The sequence below is a fragment of the Equus asinus genome, chromosome 18, assembly GCF_041296235.1.
Source record: "Equus asinus isolate D_3611 breed Donkey chromosome 18, EquAss-T2T_v2, whole genome shotgun sequence".
Lineage (NCBI taxonomy): Eukaryota > Metazoa > Chordata > Mammalia > Perissodactyla > Equidae > Equus > Equus asinus.
In genome coordinates, this window is record NC_091807.1 from 29,885,385 (window position 1) to 29,903,728 (window position 18,344).

The 18,344-nt window shown below is 35.9% G+C and overlaps 1 protein-coding gene across 37 annotated transcripts in view; it reads right to left on the reverse strand.

Moving 5' to 3' along the window:
* Window positions 1-18,344, reverse strand: part of SYNJ1 (synaptojanin 1) — an 87,757-nt gene that overhangs the window by 25,328 nt on the left and 44,085 nt on the right. For 20 of the 37 annotated variants that reach the window (XM_070488786.1, XM_070488785.1, XM_070488784.1 and 17 more), the window contains 10 exons: window positions 17,748-17,913; window positions 15,459-15,482; window positions 12,444-12,635; window positions 10,387-10,471; window positions 5,775-5,915; window positions 5,300-5,492; window positions 4,862-5,020; window positions 3,832-3,988; window positions 2,892-3,009; window positions 2,576-2,791 (listed from right to left, as the gene is read on the reverse strand). In XM_070488786.1, the coding sequence (XP_070344887.1) occupies window positions 2,576-2,791; window positions 2,892-3,009; window positions 3,832-3,988; window positions 4,862-5,020; window positions 5,300-5,492; window positions 5,775-5,915; window positions 10,387-10,471; window positions 12,444-12,635; window positions 15,459-15,482; window positions 17,748-17,913 (1,451 nt within the window). The remainder of the gene's footprint in view (window positions 1-2,575; window positions 2,792-2,891; window positions 3,010-3,831; window positions 3,989-4,861; window positions 5,021-5,299; window positions 5,493-5,774; window positions 5,916-10,386; window positions 10,472-12,443; window positions 12,636-15,458; window positions 15,483-17,747; window positions 17,914-18,344) is intronic. The other 17 variants (XM_070488777.1, XM_070488787.1, XM_014827584.3 and 14 more) reach the window with 3 other exon arrangements.

Here is an 18,344-nt window from a genome sequence, read left to right on the forward strand (position 1 = left end):
GGATTCAAAAGTATGGATTATGAATATTAAGAGGAAAAGGATAAAAACAAGTACTTTATCCTATTTAAATCAAAGGCCTGGAACAGATTTCTACAATCACTCCAACGTGACCAAGGTAAATGACTCAATTTCTCTGGCATAAAGTTACTAAGTTGCAGGATGCCATCATTTGAAAGACACAGGGACATCATTCTTACCTAAATACTACGAAGGGCATCTTTTTCAAGTTGATGGCAATGGAGAATATCCCTCCTCCAAAGGGTATAATGACTACTATAAGACTGCACTGATGCTGCGCCAGTCCCTCCAACCCCAAACGTTATTCTTCGATGGCAGTACCACAGCATTTGTGGTCATACGGCAGGGCTAATTTCTTGGTTCTATCCCTAATTAGCAATGTGCCCCTTACACATTTCTAACTTTAATAGGACACTGTGGTTCTAATTTCCAAGGATTTATGTAGGTCCTTCTAGAAGCTGTATTTTCTTCCTGTTCTCACTCACTAGAGTAAAAGCCTCTAGACTTTTCCCCCAATTAATATAAGTATCTAAATTTGTCCCATCTACATTTCCAGGGACGCTCATTTTATATAGAAAGGGCTTTACAGACTTCAGGCACTCCTTAATCGTCACCTCACTCTAGACCCAAAGGTAATCATCACTTTAGCCTTACTGGTGACAGCAGTCCTTTCCTTGTTTTTCTTTCATTGTCTGCTTTTTCTATTCTGACATGGTTGTCTTAAAGTGTAACAACCAGAATATTCCAGGTTTCATACTGCTAGAGTAACGCTTTGTTTTGTTACCAATACTTTTTCTAACGACGCCAAGTATTCTGAGGACAGTTTTGGGCTCCAATTGAACACCAAGCTCTTTAGAGACTGGGTTGTGAAGACAGACAGGTCCTTTTCCTGCATCAGTCTTCCATCCCCTATGTACATTTTGGACTCTCTCTAGTCCACTGCAATATTTTACATTTGCTCATAAGGGGATACTTTGCTGCTCTGTGCCCACTCGCACGGTCCACGTGATGTTCCTGGCGCTTTGGCATTTCTGCGTTTGGCAAAGCTTACTGGCATCTGTAAACCTGGAGATTTCACTATGTACTTCCTAGAGCCTTAAGATTCTAGAAATGGTTTGTTAAATTTTAAAGCTTTGGGGTAGATCGTTGTCAAAAGATTTGAGGGAAGTATAAATACAATTTCTTCTCTATTTGCTCACTTGCTCTCTGACAGGATGCTAGGCTTCTTAGGCATGCTTCTCACTCTACAGAAACCATGTGAGCTCTACTCTGCAGACTATTCTGGTTAGGATCTAGGGAAGCCATTTCACACACAGGCTGATCTGCGCAACTAGATTACAAGCAGGAGTAGTGTCTTCAATTTCTTCTCTGCTCTTCCATAGCACCTAGTATACAGATTTGTCCACCAAATATCTATAAAACACACCTAAATAAGGAGAAACAGCACAGAAAGGAATTTAATAGTACCCCTTCCCTATGGAATTCAAACACACACACGTCATACAACCTCTCAAAATTAACATACATTTGGAAGAGAACATTTTTTAAACAAGGAAAGAGGCATCTGGTTCTGCAAAAGGCAGATGGTAAGTCAATGATGGAAATCAAGATTGCATGGATGACTCCTGACTGTTTATCTGGCAGTGCTGCTTCCCCTCTAGCTGGAAATTAAACGTACTTAAAATTTCTTAAAACATCAAATTTCTTAAACTAAGTGGTAAAAGTTACTCCCCTTAACTCCTATCTCTCCTTAAAAAAATAAAATAGCAATCACAGCTTTATTTTGCCATAGTGCTTTGTTAAATATCGTATAGGAATCTTAAGAGATCACATCTAAATGTGCACATAATTTTCTTTTTTTTTTTTTGAGGAAGATTAGCCCTGAGCTAGCATCTGCTGCCAGTCCTCCTCTTTTTGTTGAGGAAGGCTGGCCCTGAGCTAACATCCGTGCCCATCTTCCTCTACTTTACATGTGGGATGCCTACCACAGCATGGCGTGCCAAGCAGTGCCATGTTCGCACCCAGGATCCAAACCAGCGAACCCTGGGCCACTGAAGCAGAATGTACGCACTTAACCCCTGTGCCACCGGGCCGGCCCCACTGTGCACATATTTTTGTCGTCAATTGTTTATATAAAGTTTCACTACTCAGCTTTAAACTTTCTAAGTAGAGAATTCAGTTTCAAAACCTATGAGCTCTTTAAATAAGATTTCTATAATATGATTTTCCTATATAGCCATGCATCGCTTAATGATGGGGATACGTTCTAGGAAATGCGGAGTTAGGCGATTTCATCGTGCGAACATCATAGAGCACACTTAGACAAACCTAGATGCTATAACCTACTACACAGCTGTGCTATACGGTACTAATCTTATGGGACCACCGTCGTACACATGGCCCATTGTTGACTGAAACATCGTTATGTGGTGCACAACTGCAGTTTGGAAATACAAATACTCATATACTATTCAAACACTAAACAAGGTGATTTCAAATACAGAAAATATTATCTATGAATTGTGAGCTGCTTTTGGACAAGAAATATTTTACTCACCTTATGAGTATAACTTCACCAAAATTTGTAAACTGCTGCAGAAGCTCATCAATCAAAGCATCATCGAAAAAATTATTTTCTGGTAAAGAACTTTTGATTGAGACCAATACTGTACCATCTGGTGGACCCTGAACTGCAATTACTTCTTTATAAATGTTTTGCCTCTCTTCAGCTTCAACTTCAAATATATCTATATCAATCATGGCAACGACAGGCCTTAAGGCATAAAGGAAGACAGACATGTTAGAAACGTTTAAGAAAGGACGGATTTCAAATAAATTTCAAGCACCATTAGAAATACTGAGACTATTTAAACCTATGGTCAGAAGTCTTCAGCTCAGCTCTTCCGTAGTGCAGCAGAGTGCCAGGAGTCCACGTGTAGAGGATTTTGCTTCCATCTTGAAAACTAGCATTTAGAAGATCTAAATCTTCAGCTGCAGTCAGAATAAAACAAAATACAAGAGAGGCCACATGAGCTGACACATCATAGGGAGCAAGGACCTATCTCCTTGGTTTCATAAGCTTCAGCTGTTTGAGGCTGAGATGCCAGATAGACTTGCCAATCGGCAGGAAGTCTAGACACCTTTAAGTTAGAAAGGTTTTTTTGGTGAAGTTATCATTTTATGCTTTATTTAGCAAAAATTAAGATGAGGCTCTACTTCTGAGATTACTTAAAGGCCTTTGACCAAATAGACTTTCATAAATAATTTGACAGACAAGTAGCAGTTCATGGTATCTGCCAATCACTTTAGTTATTCAGGTTAAAAACCTTAATTAATTAGCATTCAATTGAAAATTTCATTAAAATATTTCTTTGCTTCTCTTCCGTGCAACTATATCACTGAAAGAACACAGATTGAAAAATTAAATAAATTACTATAAGCAGGTCTGAGAATATTTCTAAAAGTCTGTTTCACAATCACGAGCCACATAACGATGTTTCGGTCAACTATGATCTGCACACACAATGGTGGTCTCATAAGATCAGTACCATATAGCCTAGGTGTGTAGCTATAGCATCTAGGTTTGTGCAAGTACATGCCATGATATTTGCAAGATGGAATCGCCTAATGATGCATGTCTCAGAACGTATCCCCGCCATTAAGCGATGCATGACTGTATATTCAAATTTTATTTATTCTATTCTAGATAACCTTTGTCGAAAATAGCCTCTTCTTATTTGATATTTATACCATTTCCTTCTTCCGCATAAAATTTGCACTAACTCATTTAAATGAAGAAGTCCATTTCCCAACCTGATCTATCAAAGGGCCACTTCCTTCTCCTCCAGAGGATGCGGTCTGTCCATGCAGGGGTGCGGCACTTTTCACTGGTGTCATAGTCGTCAGAAAACAGGTCATATTTATATGTCGGAGCAAAGGTTACTTTTCCTTCTAAAAATCCTCTAAAAATCTACAATAAACATATACATAGTAAGTTTTTCAAAAAGGCAAAAAGGTTGTTTTCATTCAGGCAGCCATTCCCTAAATGTCTATTATGTGCTGGAGCCTCTCAGATGAAATCTGTGTGCATCTGATGTGCACTTCTATCTGAATGTTACAAAGCTTAAGAAAAAATAACCTAAGATGCGGCATTTTTCATGCCACTTGTTTGACTTTCAACTAAACAAAATACAAAAACATAAATGAGGAAATCCCACCAGTCCTTTGAGCTGGATAACAGACAGCAAGAACTGTAAGGGATTTTGGAAATCATACAGTCTGACGTCTTATTCTCAAATGAGGACCTGGGCCTAAAAAGGTTAAGTGGTGCCCAAAGTGTTAGAATTTAAGTCTGATGATCACAAAGGCACCAGACCAAGTGGCCGTGATCACCTCTATTTTAAGAAAATTGTTTTTAAGCAAATTCTTCCAAAATTTTGTGGTCATAAATTTTAAGAATTAGTTTCAAAAAGGCAGATGACATGAGAAGAAAAGAGAAAAAAAAGCAAATTACCATAGGATCTTGAAGTAGAAAAAGAGTAGCCTTGAAGATTAAGATTCTAAATTTACTATTACTGAAAAAAACAAAAATACATATTCTTTTACTTGAGAGTGAATCTTACAGAGACATAATATATTTTTCCTCCTGGGAATTATTATGTGTTCTCCTTCTCCTTTTTTTAAAGAAAAAGTAATCTTATGTCTGTTAAACTATATATTTATTAAGTATAAAGAAACTCCAAGAGATTAAAAAAAAAAGCAACACTATGATTAAGAAAAGCTTGTTTCATTACCAAAGATCCTATTCTTCTCAATGCAAATATCTTCTTAAGTATATATATACCTGTCCAGCATTTTTCTGATTGATAAGTTGGTCTCCTGCTATAAGAGAATCCCAGTTTTGCTGTCTTATAAGCTCTTTAACTTCTTCATTAGGGAGATCGATTCGATAGTTGAAATCACCACACCAAAACACATAGTCATGTGAAAATAGCATCCTTCCCTGGAAGAAAGGAGATGGAATTTTAAGTTCAAAACAATCAATTTTGAAAATGTTTTACAACTTTTTCTTTATGTCAGATATGCTTGCCACCCCCGGCCATGCCTTATTTATTTAACCCAACAGTAATAACACACGAAATATCTATTTTAGGTAAATACTGTTGATGTTTCTAAGAACTATCTTAAATTTTCAAAAACTGATATAGAATTGGGGGTAAATTAAAATATGTTTCAAATATTAAAATATGTTCATCTCTAAGAACAAGAGGCAAGAGCTTACCATTGGAAAACTCAATTTTCGTGCTATTTCTACAAAATCTTCATTTCTTTCTTTGACTTGTGATTGCCCTGCAGCAAAGTGGCTACAGACGAAGCAAAGGCTTGTTGTATGGAATAGCATCCGTATTGCAACTGCTCCCTTATTTCCAGTTGCACCTCCCATTCCTGTCTTCACAGTATCAACTGCAACATCCCTTTAAAAGAAAGAATTCTAAATCAAACATCTGAAATCTCAACAGTTCCATGTGCATAAGAAATCAGGAATGCATATTACATAATAATAAAACTACACATCCTGTGGCACTTTGAGGGCAAGCCTGTGAAATAGTACAGTGAAAGTTAGTCACGCTGTAATCAAAAACACATTTAAAAACAAGAACCATGAATAAGTGTTTCTCTGAAGCAACAAACATTCTGGGCCTTTTTCTTGTTATCTGATGATAGGAAGCAGCCTTAGGGGAGTGCTGTTTACTGACCTGATGAAAGGAGCATGTTGTGGTCTGATAAAAACAAACAGACAGACGCCCACCAACTGCTCAGAAGCCAGCAGCACATACTTGTTGTCTCTGGAGATAGTCTTCTGAAGCTCCACAGCCCAGAGCTTCTGATTCGTTGTGCTACCAGAAAACGTTAAAAAGGAAATCTTTAAAAAGATATGGACAATACAGCCTATTTTATAAGACAATTGTCAATTATATCTTTATATACCCAAATTTAATAAGACTAATGACAGTCATGAAATCCACATCAAAAGTGAAATCTTCACGGAGACTGTTTTTCGCTTCCTTTAAAAAGGAAAACTCAAAACTTAGCCGTAAGAACATTGCACTTCCAAGTCTAATCTATTACTCCCTTACAAAGAAAATACCAGCTTACTTATTAAATGAGTGCTCACCATGTGAGTCATCTCAAGTTTGTACACTTTACTCTTTCCTTAAGTATTTATTAGGGTAACAGAGAAGCACATGCTTCCAGATACACTTTCCCCCATTTTCTTACTTTTCTGGATTATAATTAATATCTTAAAAAATTATTATGGAAAATTTTAAACATACACAAAAAAGAGATAATTATAAAATAAATCACCATATACCCATTAACCAGCTTCAACAATTATCAACAATTTGCCAATATTCTTTCTTCCATTCCCCTTCATTTTTCTTCTTATAAACCTGGAATATTTTTAACTAAATCTAAGACACATGCCATTTCACGCATCCATACTTTAGTATGCATCTCTAATACAACAGAACATTTTTATTTTTACATAATCACAGTGCCATTATCACATTTAAATATTAACAATTCCTTAACATCTTGTAATACTCAGTTCATATTTAAATTTCCCTGATTATCTAAAAAATGTCTTCTTATGGTTGGTTTCTTTAAAATAGGGTCCAAATAAGGCCCACAAATTGCATTTGATTGTTATGTCTCTCGAATCTCTCTTAATCTTTAATAGTATCTCAATCCTCCCACCTCACTCCCTTTTTAACGCCTTTTTCCCCCCCAAATCCTCCCAGTACATAGTTGTATATTTTAGTTGTGGGTCCTTCTAGCTGTGGCATATGGGATGCTGCCTCAGTGTGGCCTGACAAGTGGTGCCATGTCCGCGCCCAGGATCTGAACCAGCGAAACCCTGGGCCGCCGAAGCGGAGTACGCGAACTTAACCACTCAGCCACGGGGCCAGCCCCTATGCTATTTATTTTTTAAGAAGCTGGACCATTTGTCTGTAAAATGTTCAACAGTCTGAATTTGGCTGATGTGTCTTCATGGTATCCTAACTAGTTCCTCTCTCTTATTCACTTTAAACTAATTAACGTGGAAGCCTGATTAAAAAACACATTCAGGGGCTGGCTCCGTGGCCAAGTGGTTAAGTTCGCGCACTCCGCTGCAGCGGCCCAGGGTTCAGATCCTGGGCGCGGACATGGCACCGCTTGTCAGGCCATGTTGAGGTTGGGTTCCACATCCCACAACTAGAAGGACCTGCAACTAAGATATACAGCTATGTACGGGGGGGTTTGGGGAGATAAAGAAGGAGAAAAAAAAAAAAAGATTGGCAACAGTTGTTAGCTCAGGCGCCGATCTTTAAAAAAAAAAGAAACCACATTCAATTTTCTTTCTTTCTTTTGGCAAAAATAAACTCATAGGTGATGCCACCCTTGCATCACAGCAAAAGTACACAATTCGTGATGTGACACCTGCTCAGCTATTCAGACCAAGACAATCTAATCAACTCTTTATAATAAAAAGTTCCCCCATTAATCCTTCTAAAGTTTTAGCATCTGTTTTTCATTGACAAAATCCAATACTTCATTAGGGGTTGCAAAATGTTGATTTTGTAATTTCAGCATTCCATAGGCATTTGTAATAAGTTGGAATTCTTCTATAAAGAACTGTTCTCTTAACTACTCCATTACTACAAAACACAGTTCATAGAAAAAGAAGGCAGGATAAATGCTTAAGTCTTTCTCTTTATAAACTTTCAGATTAACAAGGTTGTACCCAGGAACCTCCAATGGCAAGCAAAAAAGTTTTTCTCATTGTTCCAGGTCACACAAATGATAAGTGGTAAGCCAGAATGTGACCTCACGTCCAACCTAATCTGCAACACTATGTGACACTGCCTCCAAAACACAAATTCAGAACATGGATTCCCAATTACCATGACCCCACCACTACAACTTGGATTCTGAAAAGAGAATGGCAGCTTTCATCTCTTTCTTCAATACACTTCTCAATGAACCCTACCCTGATCTTTCCATTCAAAACTGCGCTCACCTTCCCACCTCCACATGCCTGATCCCTTTACCTCTATCTCTCTATCTTCCATTGCACTTACCATGTTCTAACATGCTATATGATTTATGTATTATAGCTACTGTTTATCGTCTGTCTCTTCCACTAGAATAGAAGGTCCATGCAGGTAGGGATTTTGTCTGTTTCATTCACTGATGTATCTTTAGCAGCTTGGGTAGGTGCTCAATAGATATTGGTTAAATAAATGAATAATCATCACTCTATTAAAGAATAATTTGATTAAACTTTATTTAGACAAACAACTGACCAATTTGTTTGGTACTAGGAAACCTAAGAGTATGTTCTACTTTAATATCTGAAGAGATATTCAAACAGCAAAATGAATAAAGTTGGGTTTCTTTTCTACTTCCCTGTATGAATTGTTATTCACTTTGACTAAGAAAAAAATTGTCATTTGCAAGATTGATGACTATACCATACGATTTCAGTCCACAATTTTATTCTGAAAATCTTTAAAAATGTCACAAAGGATAGGCAGGCAACTGCTCAACTTTAAAAGCAAGCATATTTTCTTAAAATAAAACACTTAAGCTTTACATTTCACTCAAATACAAATATGGTATTTGTAAGAAGGCTTCAGAGCAGCAGTTCTCATAGTGCGGTCTGGGAACATCCCTGAGGGTCCCCAAAACCCATGAGGTCAAAACTATCTTTATAGTAATATAAAGATAGTTTGCCTTTTTCACTGTGTTGACTGACATTTGCACTGATGGTGCAGAAACAGTGAGTAAAAGTGTTGATGCCTCAGCATGAATCCAGGCGCCAAACTGTACTAGTATTCATTATCACCTTCGCTGCCATGTACTTGCCGTGAAAAAAAGCCACTTCACCTAAGAATATCCTTGACGAAGAAGCAAACATTATTAATTTTAACAAAGCTCAGTCCTTGGGTCACATCTTTTGAATATCCTGTGTGATGAATGGAAATACAGACAAAGCCCTTCTGCTGCATACTGAATGCACACAGAATGGTTGTTTCAAGGAGAAGCATTTGATGGTTTGAGTTGAGAGCCGAACTGCCACTTTTTTCATGGAATACAATTTTTACTTGAAAGAACTAATGACAGACTACAGTTATTCAAATTTAGGTTATTTGGCAAACATTTTTTTCAACTGAGCCTATCTTGTCAAAGGAAACAACCAATAGTACTTATTTCCAATGATAAAATTTGAGTTTTCAAGCAAAAATGAGAATTCTGGAAAACCTGTATCTGCTACTGTTATCTGGACAGCTTCCAAATACTTGAAGAATCTGATAAGATCAGTGATGATATTAACCAATATGATGTTCTGATATTATATAATGAAATGTGTCAAAATTTGGAAGATCTACATAACTTAGTGAATTAATATTTTCCAAAAGACCAGTACATGTTTCAAAATCATGCAAGGGTAAAAGACAGACCAAAGAATTTTAGTATAATAGAGCACAAGTTCATTGCTATGGTTTCAGATTCCACATTGCAACTAACCTTTAACAAACTACTATCTGTTGAGTTTTGGTATAGCATCAGAGAAGTAATGACCTGAAAAAGCTATTAAAATATTTCCATTTCCAACTACATATTTATGTGATTTTCCTTATATACTTCAACCAAAACATATTGCAACACACTGACGCAGTAGATGTGAGAATCCAGTTGTCTTAAGCCAGATATTAAAGAGATGTGCAAAACTACAAAACAATGTCATCCTTCTCAGTAAATTTTTGCTTTGGAAAATAGTTACTTTTCAGAAAAAAAATGTGCTATTTATATTAACACATAATGGGCTTGTTATTGTTATTTATTTACTTATTTTTTGAGGAAGACTGGCTCTGAGCTAACATCTGCACCCATCTTCCTCTATTTCATATGTGAGATGCCTGCCACAGCATGGCCTGATAAGCAATGCTAGGTCCACGCCAGGGATCCAAACCGGCGAACTCCAGGCTGCTGAAGCACAGTGCATGAACTTAACTGCTGCGCCACCGGGCCAGCCTCTTGTTATTGTTATTTTTAAATGAATTAAATGTTTTTAAAGTTTCATTTTTAATTTCTAATGTGGTAAATATCAAGAGATAGAACCCACATAAATAAAAGTTAAGATTTTCAATATTTCCAAGAGTGTAGAAAATCTTGAAACCAAAAAGTCTGAGATCTGCTATCTTACAGTTTAAAAACACCATTAAATGCATTATCTCAATCTCTCCTGTACCATCTATTTAGTTATCTGCCCTCCGTGTCCCTCACCTAGAAATTTTCCCATGTGTCACCCTGCTGGCTTACCTTGCATTCACAATGTTTCCGGCATTCAACTCTACCATTTCTTCAAAACCAATTGCAAATATATCAGTTGGCTTACTTCTTTTATCTACAATTAAGCATCCAAGAAAGACTTTTGAAATATAGCTTTAGTCAAATGGCAACTCCCTCACAATACAACTAAGATCAACACTAGATTTCATAAAAGTCCATTTTTGTGTTTTAAGTTTAACCAAATTCAAATTAAAGGCAAAAACCCATGAGCGGGACAAAAGTACTTTACAGTAATTCACTTTAATTTACTTTGCTTTCTATTCAGGTGTCTTAACTCTGCTTCTTTAAGACTGTTATTCTTGAAGACCCTTAAGTCCTTCCAGAAATCACTTCTCAGAACTCTTGCTAAAGTCTGTACTGTGGACAGCAGAGAAACAAGCCACTTCTTAAAGGCTAAGGTGAACCAAAATTGGAGAGGTAAAGGAATTCTTCAGAAAAGGCACAAACAATAAAGTGGTTGAGAAAGCATCTCAAATTAGAGATAACAGTTAGGGGGGATTTTTCACATTCAAATTTGAAAACCTCAGGCTCGATCCTTTTGCTATTTCCTGGGTAGAAGAAATCCAGGAGAACTGGAAGAGATTCAGGGGTTAAGACATACGTCTCTGTTCCAGCCATCAGCTCTCTCATGGCTGACAAGGACTAAAAGAGAACAGAAGCTGCTTGAGACAAGCAGCCCAGGGGTACTTTGGGTGGCCCAAGTATTCAGAAATGAGGATAAATAGCTAGAGCCTAGAAACACTACGAACTAATACTAAGAAATAAAAAAATAAAAATATTTATCGACTGCTATTATGTGCAAGACTTATACATGCATCCTCTCATTTACCACATAAACATCTTATGTGAGACAGATTATTTTTGCCTTTTATTTACAGACAGAAAAAAACTGAGGCTTTTGAGAGTGTAAGCAACTTGCCCAAGTTGAGACATAAAATGCAGTGTGGCACAATGACTCAAACCAAACTGCCTGAGTTCAAATCCCAGCCCTGCCACTGCTAACTGCTTGCCGCTACTTGGCAGGTTACTTCCCTTACTGTCTCTCAGTCTCCTCATCTGTGAAACTGGAATAGTAATAGTGCCTGTGTAGTAGGTCTGTTGCAAGGCTTAAACGAACAGAAGTAAAGTACTCAGAAGTGTAGTGTTAGCTGTTATTATTATTATTGCTACTACTAGAACTGCAGCCTCAATCAGGTTCAACATAAGCGGAAAGGGGCATTTTAAAATAAGTTTGGGGACAATCCCAGGGTTTAAGACATGACTGATTAAAGATAATTAAAAAAGCGAAATATGTATCTCACATTATTTCATATGAACATCACTTTCACATATAATACTTGTTAAATGTGTACCATTTTAAAAAGGAATTAAAGTTGACTTAAAAAAAGAAGGTCTCAGATTCATGATTCTAATAAAAATCTTAATAAAAGCATCCTCAGCTTAACGTTTGGTTCTGGCTATTAAGAGCTTGGTGGCAGAGTACCCAAACTGAATGAAAACCAAGTTTTTACAAGGATAAATCAGTACTGTTAAGTTATAAAGTGCCAACGAATGTCACAAAAATTGTAAGACTGCTCATGAGCCACTCTGAATATTTCTTATCTTAGTAACTAAATAGAGGACTAGATTTGAAAAATGGGACATACTAGGTTTGAAAAATCATCAATTATAAAATAAGCTTGTTTTGTGTCAGTTTCAAAGAATAAAAACAGAACTAGTCTTTCTTACACGTGTGGTTACCTTTTAAAGATATCTATTTATGCATGGATCCTATTTCCTGAGACTCAAATATCAAAGAACAACATTTTTTATTTTACCGTTGTGTTTTCTTACAAAATAGAAAATAAAAGTCTAGGAATAAAAAAGAGGTAAGATTTTAATAAATTTCATCTATAAAAATGTTGGCCTTTCAACTTTATAAATATAAGTTTCTTTTATAAAGTAATGCATATTGTGAAGCGCTCCATTTGTTTTCTACATTAATAAATCAGTCAGGATTAATAAGTTCCATATTATAAACAGCCAACCTTGAAACTCCAGGATGCCAGCTAACTTGGGTGCATCAAGAAGCCAGTCAGTGAGTGTCTGATTCTTAAAAGCTATACTGCGAAACTGCTTCCCACCGTTCACATTCCAGGTTCCAACACACACTCGAATTTTCTTGGGCTTGGAATACTTGTAGAAATTCTCACACATGCTCTTTAGTACTTTAGAAGATGCTAATCAAAAACAAAATACAACAGAATTTTAGCCGCATTAAACCACTTATAAAAACTTATTTTCACAGCTGAGAAATGATGCCTGGAAAGTACTATCATCATCCTAAGCACAAACATAAGACACATGCACAGGCACAAAAAGAGATCAGCCTTGAACACAAAGCCCAGCACAATGCAATTAAGCAACACAATTAAAATAAAATCAACCACATTAAATACAATAACCAAAGTAAAAGAGCTATGACAAAATTATTGCAGCAACATAAAACACGCAGAAAAATGGTTCTGTTTCAATGTAATGGTATTATTTTATAATGTACAAAATTAGAGACTGTACATTTTCTGGAATATAGCAATTGACTTTCATACAACTTTCATTCGGGGCTGGTAAAAATATAAATTTTATTTCTCCCCAAACAAAAACATTTAAGAACACTTCCATTTAAAATTCTAGCTATTGGCAGGTGGTTTGATGAGTAATGGCTTCCTGACAAAAACGTAAATTACAGACAATAATGAGATGTTAGACAATGAAGTCACTTCTAAATGCTTCTCATCTCACTCAGAGCAGAAGCCAAAGCCTTTAACAGTGGTCTACAAGGCCCTAAACAACTTGCCTTGCCTTTCTGCCCTCATCTGCTGCCCCTTCCCTGTTCACTCACTGCTCAGCCACTGGACTCCCTGCTGTTTCAAAAAGATGCCAGGCCTGTTTCCACCACAGGGCCTTTGTACTGACTGTTTCCACTACCTGTAACACTCTTCCCTCACCTCCTTCCAGTCTTTACTTTACAGCGAGGCTTTCCCTGACCACCTTATTTAAAACTGCATTCTGTCCCTAACCTTCAATATCCCCTCCCCTTCCTTTATTTTTCTCTATAGCATTTATCACCACTTATAAACTATGTATTTTATTTATTTATCCTGTAACTATCTGTCTCCCCTCACAAGAACGGATGCTCCATGAGGGCAGAAATGTTGGTTTATTTTGTTAACTGCACCATCCCTAGTGACTAGAAGAGTGCCTGGTACATAGTAAGTGCTCAATAAATAATCGTTAAATGAATGAGTGCTCAATACATTCTAAATCTTCAATCTCTTTCCTGCATATTTTTTAACTACTACCTATTTTCTTCCTTCTAAACCACATTTTATTTTGGTAAAATTAAATTCCCAGCACGTAAAGTAGATAGAACTTTAACAGGACCTTAATCTAAAAACCAAACAATGTACACTTAGTTGGCAGTTAACTGGTAAGAGGAAAAGGAAATAAAAATGATTCTCACCTTTTACAACATGATCTTATTTTATTACGATATTTATTTTATGATACCAAGATATACAGCAGTCTTGTGAGAGAATGAGAGTGAAAAAGGCAAATAACATCTTAGAATTACTATGAAAATAGTTTTGATCTGTGAATCCCCTGAAAGAACTGCTGATTTAGTTGATAAGTATATCCACATTGTTCCCAGAGCAGACATGCAGATTTCTAGCCCTCTGCTATTTGATTTAATTCCTTGTACAGAGGTGTTCGTGATAATGAAAGCAGATTATACATTCTGGCCTGCCGGTATGGTTAATTGAAAACTGGCTGTACCTGGATAAAGCATCATTCTCTATTACTGTGGTTTATCATGGTCTTTATAAGTGAAGTCATTGCCAATGTTACTACAAGGAAAACTGCTTCTGAAATTCTTTCTATATCAAAACACAAGTTCTATAATGATTTAACAGCTTAAAATATTCAGCAAGACAAACAACGAATTGTGTGAACAAAAACATGTTGCCATGTTGTGTGAACTAATAAACTCAGTCTATAAATGGAATAAAAAGTTAAAAAAAATTCCTAGTTTATTCTTAATTGGTTGGCATCTTAATGTGCAGAAAGAAATGAGTCGATGTTCAAACAGATATCCATCCCTAAATAGCCTATCACTTCAGAAAATGGAGTTTCTTTGTAAAACTCAAAAATATATCCAAGTGCTCTCTTCCTCCATCCTTCTCAAAAAAAATAACCAATAGTTTCTCAAAACATTCAGAACAATAACTAAGCAAAACAAATCTTAAGTGATACCAAATCTTAAGTGAAAGGAAGAAAATTTGTCTTTTTTGGCTAAATTTCTGGCAAGAGTTTAACTTTTGTTCCTTTTGGCATAGATTCATGTTTAAAGACAAGATCATAAATCTTATTCAGAGAATGAAAGCATGAGATTCCTATGAATAGGAAAGGGAAGAAAAATAATGACCTTTAGTCTTATACACAACTTTTCTAATTTTGTTAGCAATTTAATGCTTTTTAAAAGATTTCAGATAGTATTTTAGTGCAGGTCTTACAGTTACAGGAAATATTTCATCCACAATATAAGGAAATGAGTCAATGCCTTTTCAAATATTATGTGTGAGAAACACTGCTGAGTCGTCATAAATATCACAGATAGTACTCTAAAATTAATCCAAAATAAAAATAGTCACATCTGGGTTTTTTCCACTAGCCTATTAAGAGTACGGTATAACACTAATAATGTTTGTTCAATGAAATATAAAGTAAAATTAAAACTAGATGACCTATATTTAATTGGAATTAAGCATTTGCTACATGAAGACGGAGAGCACCACATATTTCTGACTAAATGAAGTACTTAGTTTTCTCAAACTTAAATACGTCTCTTAGATTAAAACAAGCTATCAATTTATCCTATTAGAACCTGAGGGCAAAACAGAGAAAGTTTCCATTTACTTATGGCTTCATTTATTTACAATATTAACTTTAGAAAAATAGAGGAAAAGTTGCTTTTATTTATAGATTGATTTTCTATACTGTACCTGACTGTAACGTCTGTTCAGAAACTATGGATAGCATCAAGAAGAAAACAAAGGATCATTAGTACAACAGAAAGTTACAGTTAACATCTAAAGTGTTATGACAAAACATTCTGAGATGGACTCACTTTTTCCTTTTAAGTCAATTTGATGACTTTATTTTTTCAGATGGCTGTAGGATACCAAAGATTAAGAATAAATGATAACTGACACAAACCCTCTGTCTCTAGAAAAATCCTACAGTGACTCAGCGATGTCCCGAGTTTCACAACAGAAGGTTCTACACCTGCTTTTCACGCTGTTCCTGTACGTGTATATGTGTATGTGTGAGCATGTGCACATACATGTGAGGGAGAATATAAGTCTGAAAACCTTACAGGCTGGATTGAACAAATGAAAGACACTGCCCTAATATATACCTTACAGTATTCTTTCTGGGACTCACCAGTTGAAAAGTACAATCAATTCAGTTATAACACCATCAAACACATGCATTCCCAAAAAAACCACCATGCTATACAAAATGGTTCAAATTCCCACAGCCACAGGGCTTATGGGGAAAATGGAGTTAGGGCCCAACACTCAAAAACTTTGGCAGTGACAGGCCAAAAGACAGGAACCTAATTAAGACAGTAGCAGAGTTTTACATGTGTTAAATGGTTAAGAAATGGATGAATACTCCTTAAAATATGGCGCTTCATCTTGAAAAAGAACTGAAGTTTGCTTGTAGAAATGGGCATCAGGAGTAATTGTGAATGATGGAAGAAGGGTTCTCTGATATTGGACAGAAAGTTGCAACATCAGATGTGGATGGGTATGGCTCATAACACAGCTGGTGAACTGAGGGAAAGTGATGTTTGAGATGTGCACATGTGTGTATGTGTGTTTTGTATATTTCTACCCATCTCAGTTCTGCTGGGTGCAGTTTTCTGCATTTACATAGCGTTACTGCTGGTGAAATCATGCATAAACTAATGTAGAATTAGCGTTACACTAAAAATGTTCCCTAATATAGCATCCATGTTGGAACAAATTCCCATTCTCAGAACAAGCATTATAGCAGAACTGACTGTACTTTTTTTAAAAGGCATATTTTACATATAGTAAAATGTGTCAGAAACTAAAACCCTGATGATCAAGTACGGGAATCAGGTCCTTCACTTCTTTTCTGTCGTTCAATTGCTTACTTTCAATGTTGCTTATTAACTAAAGAAGGTACAAGTGGACAGAGCTGATAAGATGGAAATCAGTCAAGTCTCCACTGTTGGAAGCCAGGAAGAAAACCTGAATAAAAGCAGTAGCTGAGATCAGATTTTGTTTTTTACAGCTTTAGTAGGTCTCAGCTCCTCAGCCTACTTACAGATCCCTGAGGAGCTGACTGTAATTAACTACCTTCAGCACCATGCAGAATTCTGCAAGAATCCATGGTAACCTATTTGACCAAGCAATTATCCAAGAGCACATTACTTGATGAGAAACAATTTTCTACTTGAACTTGTCTACTTGAACAGGGAAAACTAAAGGTTTAGTTTGGAGATGACAGAAGAAATAAAAATGTTCAGACTGCTGAAAAGTTAAAATAGAAAAATACGGAATTAAGGAAGCCTAATTTATTAATTTCTACAATGAATGTTGAGTTTTCTCATGATATTACTCATTGACATGAGCTCAAATTCTTTTGATTTTAATAAAAAACATACTGAAAGATAAAAGGCCATCCTGAAAGCCAACTATTTCTGTCAAATATTAAAATTGGGAGTAATAATTAGTGTCCAATAATAAACACTATTTTAAATTAATATGATTTAATGCTCATTCAAACAATAGCAATTAAAAGGTAAGACCAAGTTATATAAACTTTTGGGGTGGTGATTAGCAAAACCAACAATATAGGTATTGGTTTTTTCAATAAAGCTTTTGTTTTTTACATAACTATGTTATTGAATGCTCTACTAAAAGTACTAGCTGAATATTCTACGAAATTCTGCCTTACATAAAGTTAGCAATACTTAAACCATTCATGCTCTCCATCATAATCTAAAAAAGAAAACACGCATGGGCCTCAGTTTATGGCTTAATAATACCACTGATGATATAAACATTTTAAAAATGATAAACTTCCTTTGGAGAATGAAATTTTTAAAAATTACATTCATAGAAATTCCTTCCAAAACTGTTTTAATCAACTCCATCTAAAAATTATTTATGTAAATAAGCCTAATTTACCTCTTCGACTTTTAGAAGAAATATAGAGAAAGAAAGAAAGTAAAATATAAAGTTAAGTATGCATACCACGCAAACTTCCAGTAGTCAAAAGTGCTCGAGCTTTGTCAGCCAAATCACTATTTAGAGTATTTCCCAACAGCAAAACATCAATGGCCTCTTGCTTGGAGCTGTCAAAGAAGTTATTCTGAATCGTTCGGGTAACAGAACGAGCACCATCTTTTAACTTTCCGGCCTGTTCAAGAAAGGGAGCATGGACTCTCATTCTAAATTTCATTTTTAAAATAGTACACAGTTTTAAACATTTACTGCCCAGGTATCATTAGTGGGTGCAGTTGTGGCACTGAGCTTTTCCATTTCTTTGTGCAGAGCCGTTATCCCAAAGAGGAAGAGAAACAGTGACACCTTGGGCACTGTTCATTTAAATGTGCTTATTTAAAACAAGGAAATCATTTCTTACATCATAGCTTTTAGACTTGGGGATGGGAAGGGTGGGGAGAAACAGGGGAGATAAAAGAGATACACTGTACATCTAAACTCCAAAATAATTTAATAGTAGAAAAATAAAATTGAAATTGTTCCCAAATAACTTATATTAGTTAAAACTAAAACTGAACATAACAATGAACGTCTAGTCTAAAAAGAAATTTATAACTACAGTTCATA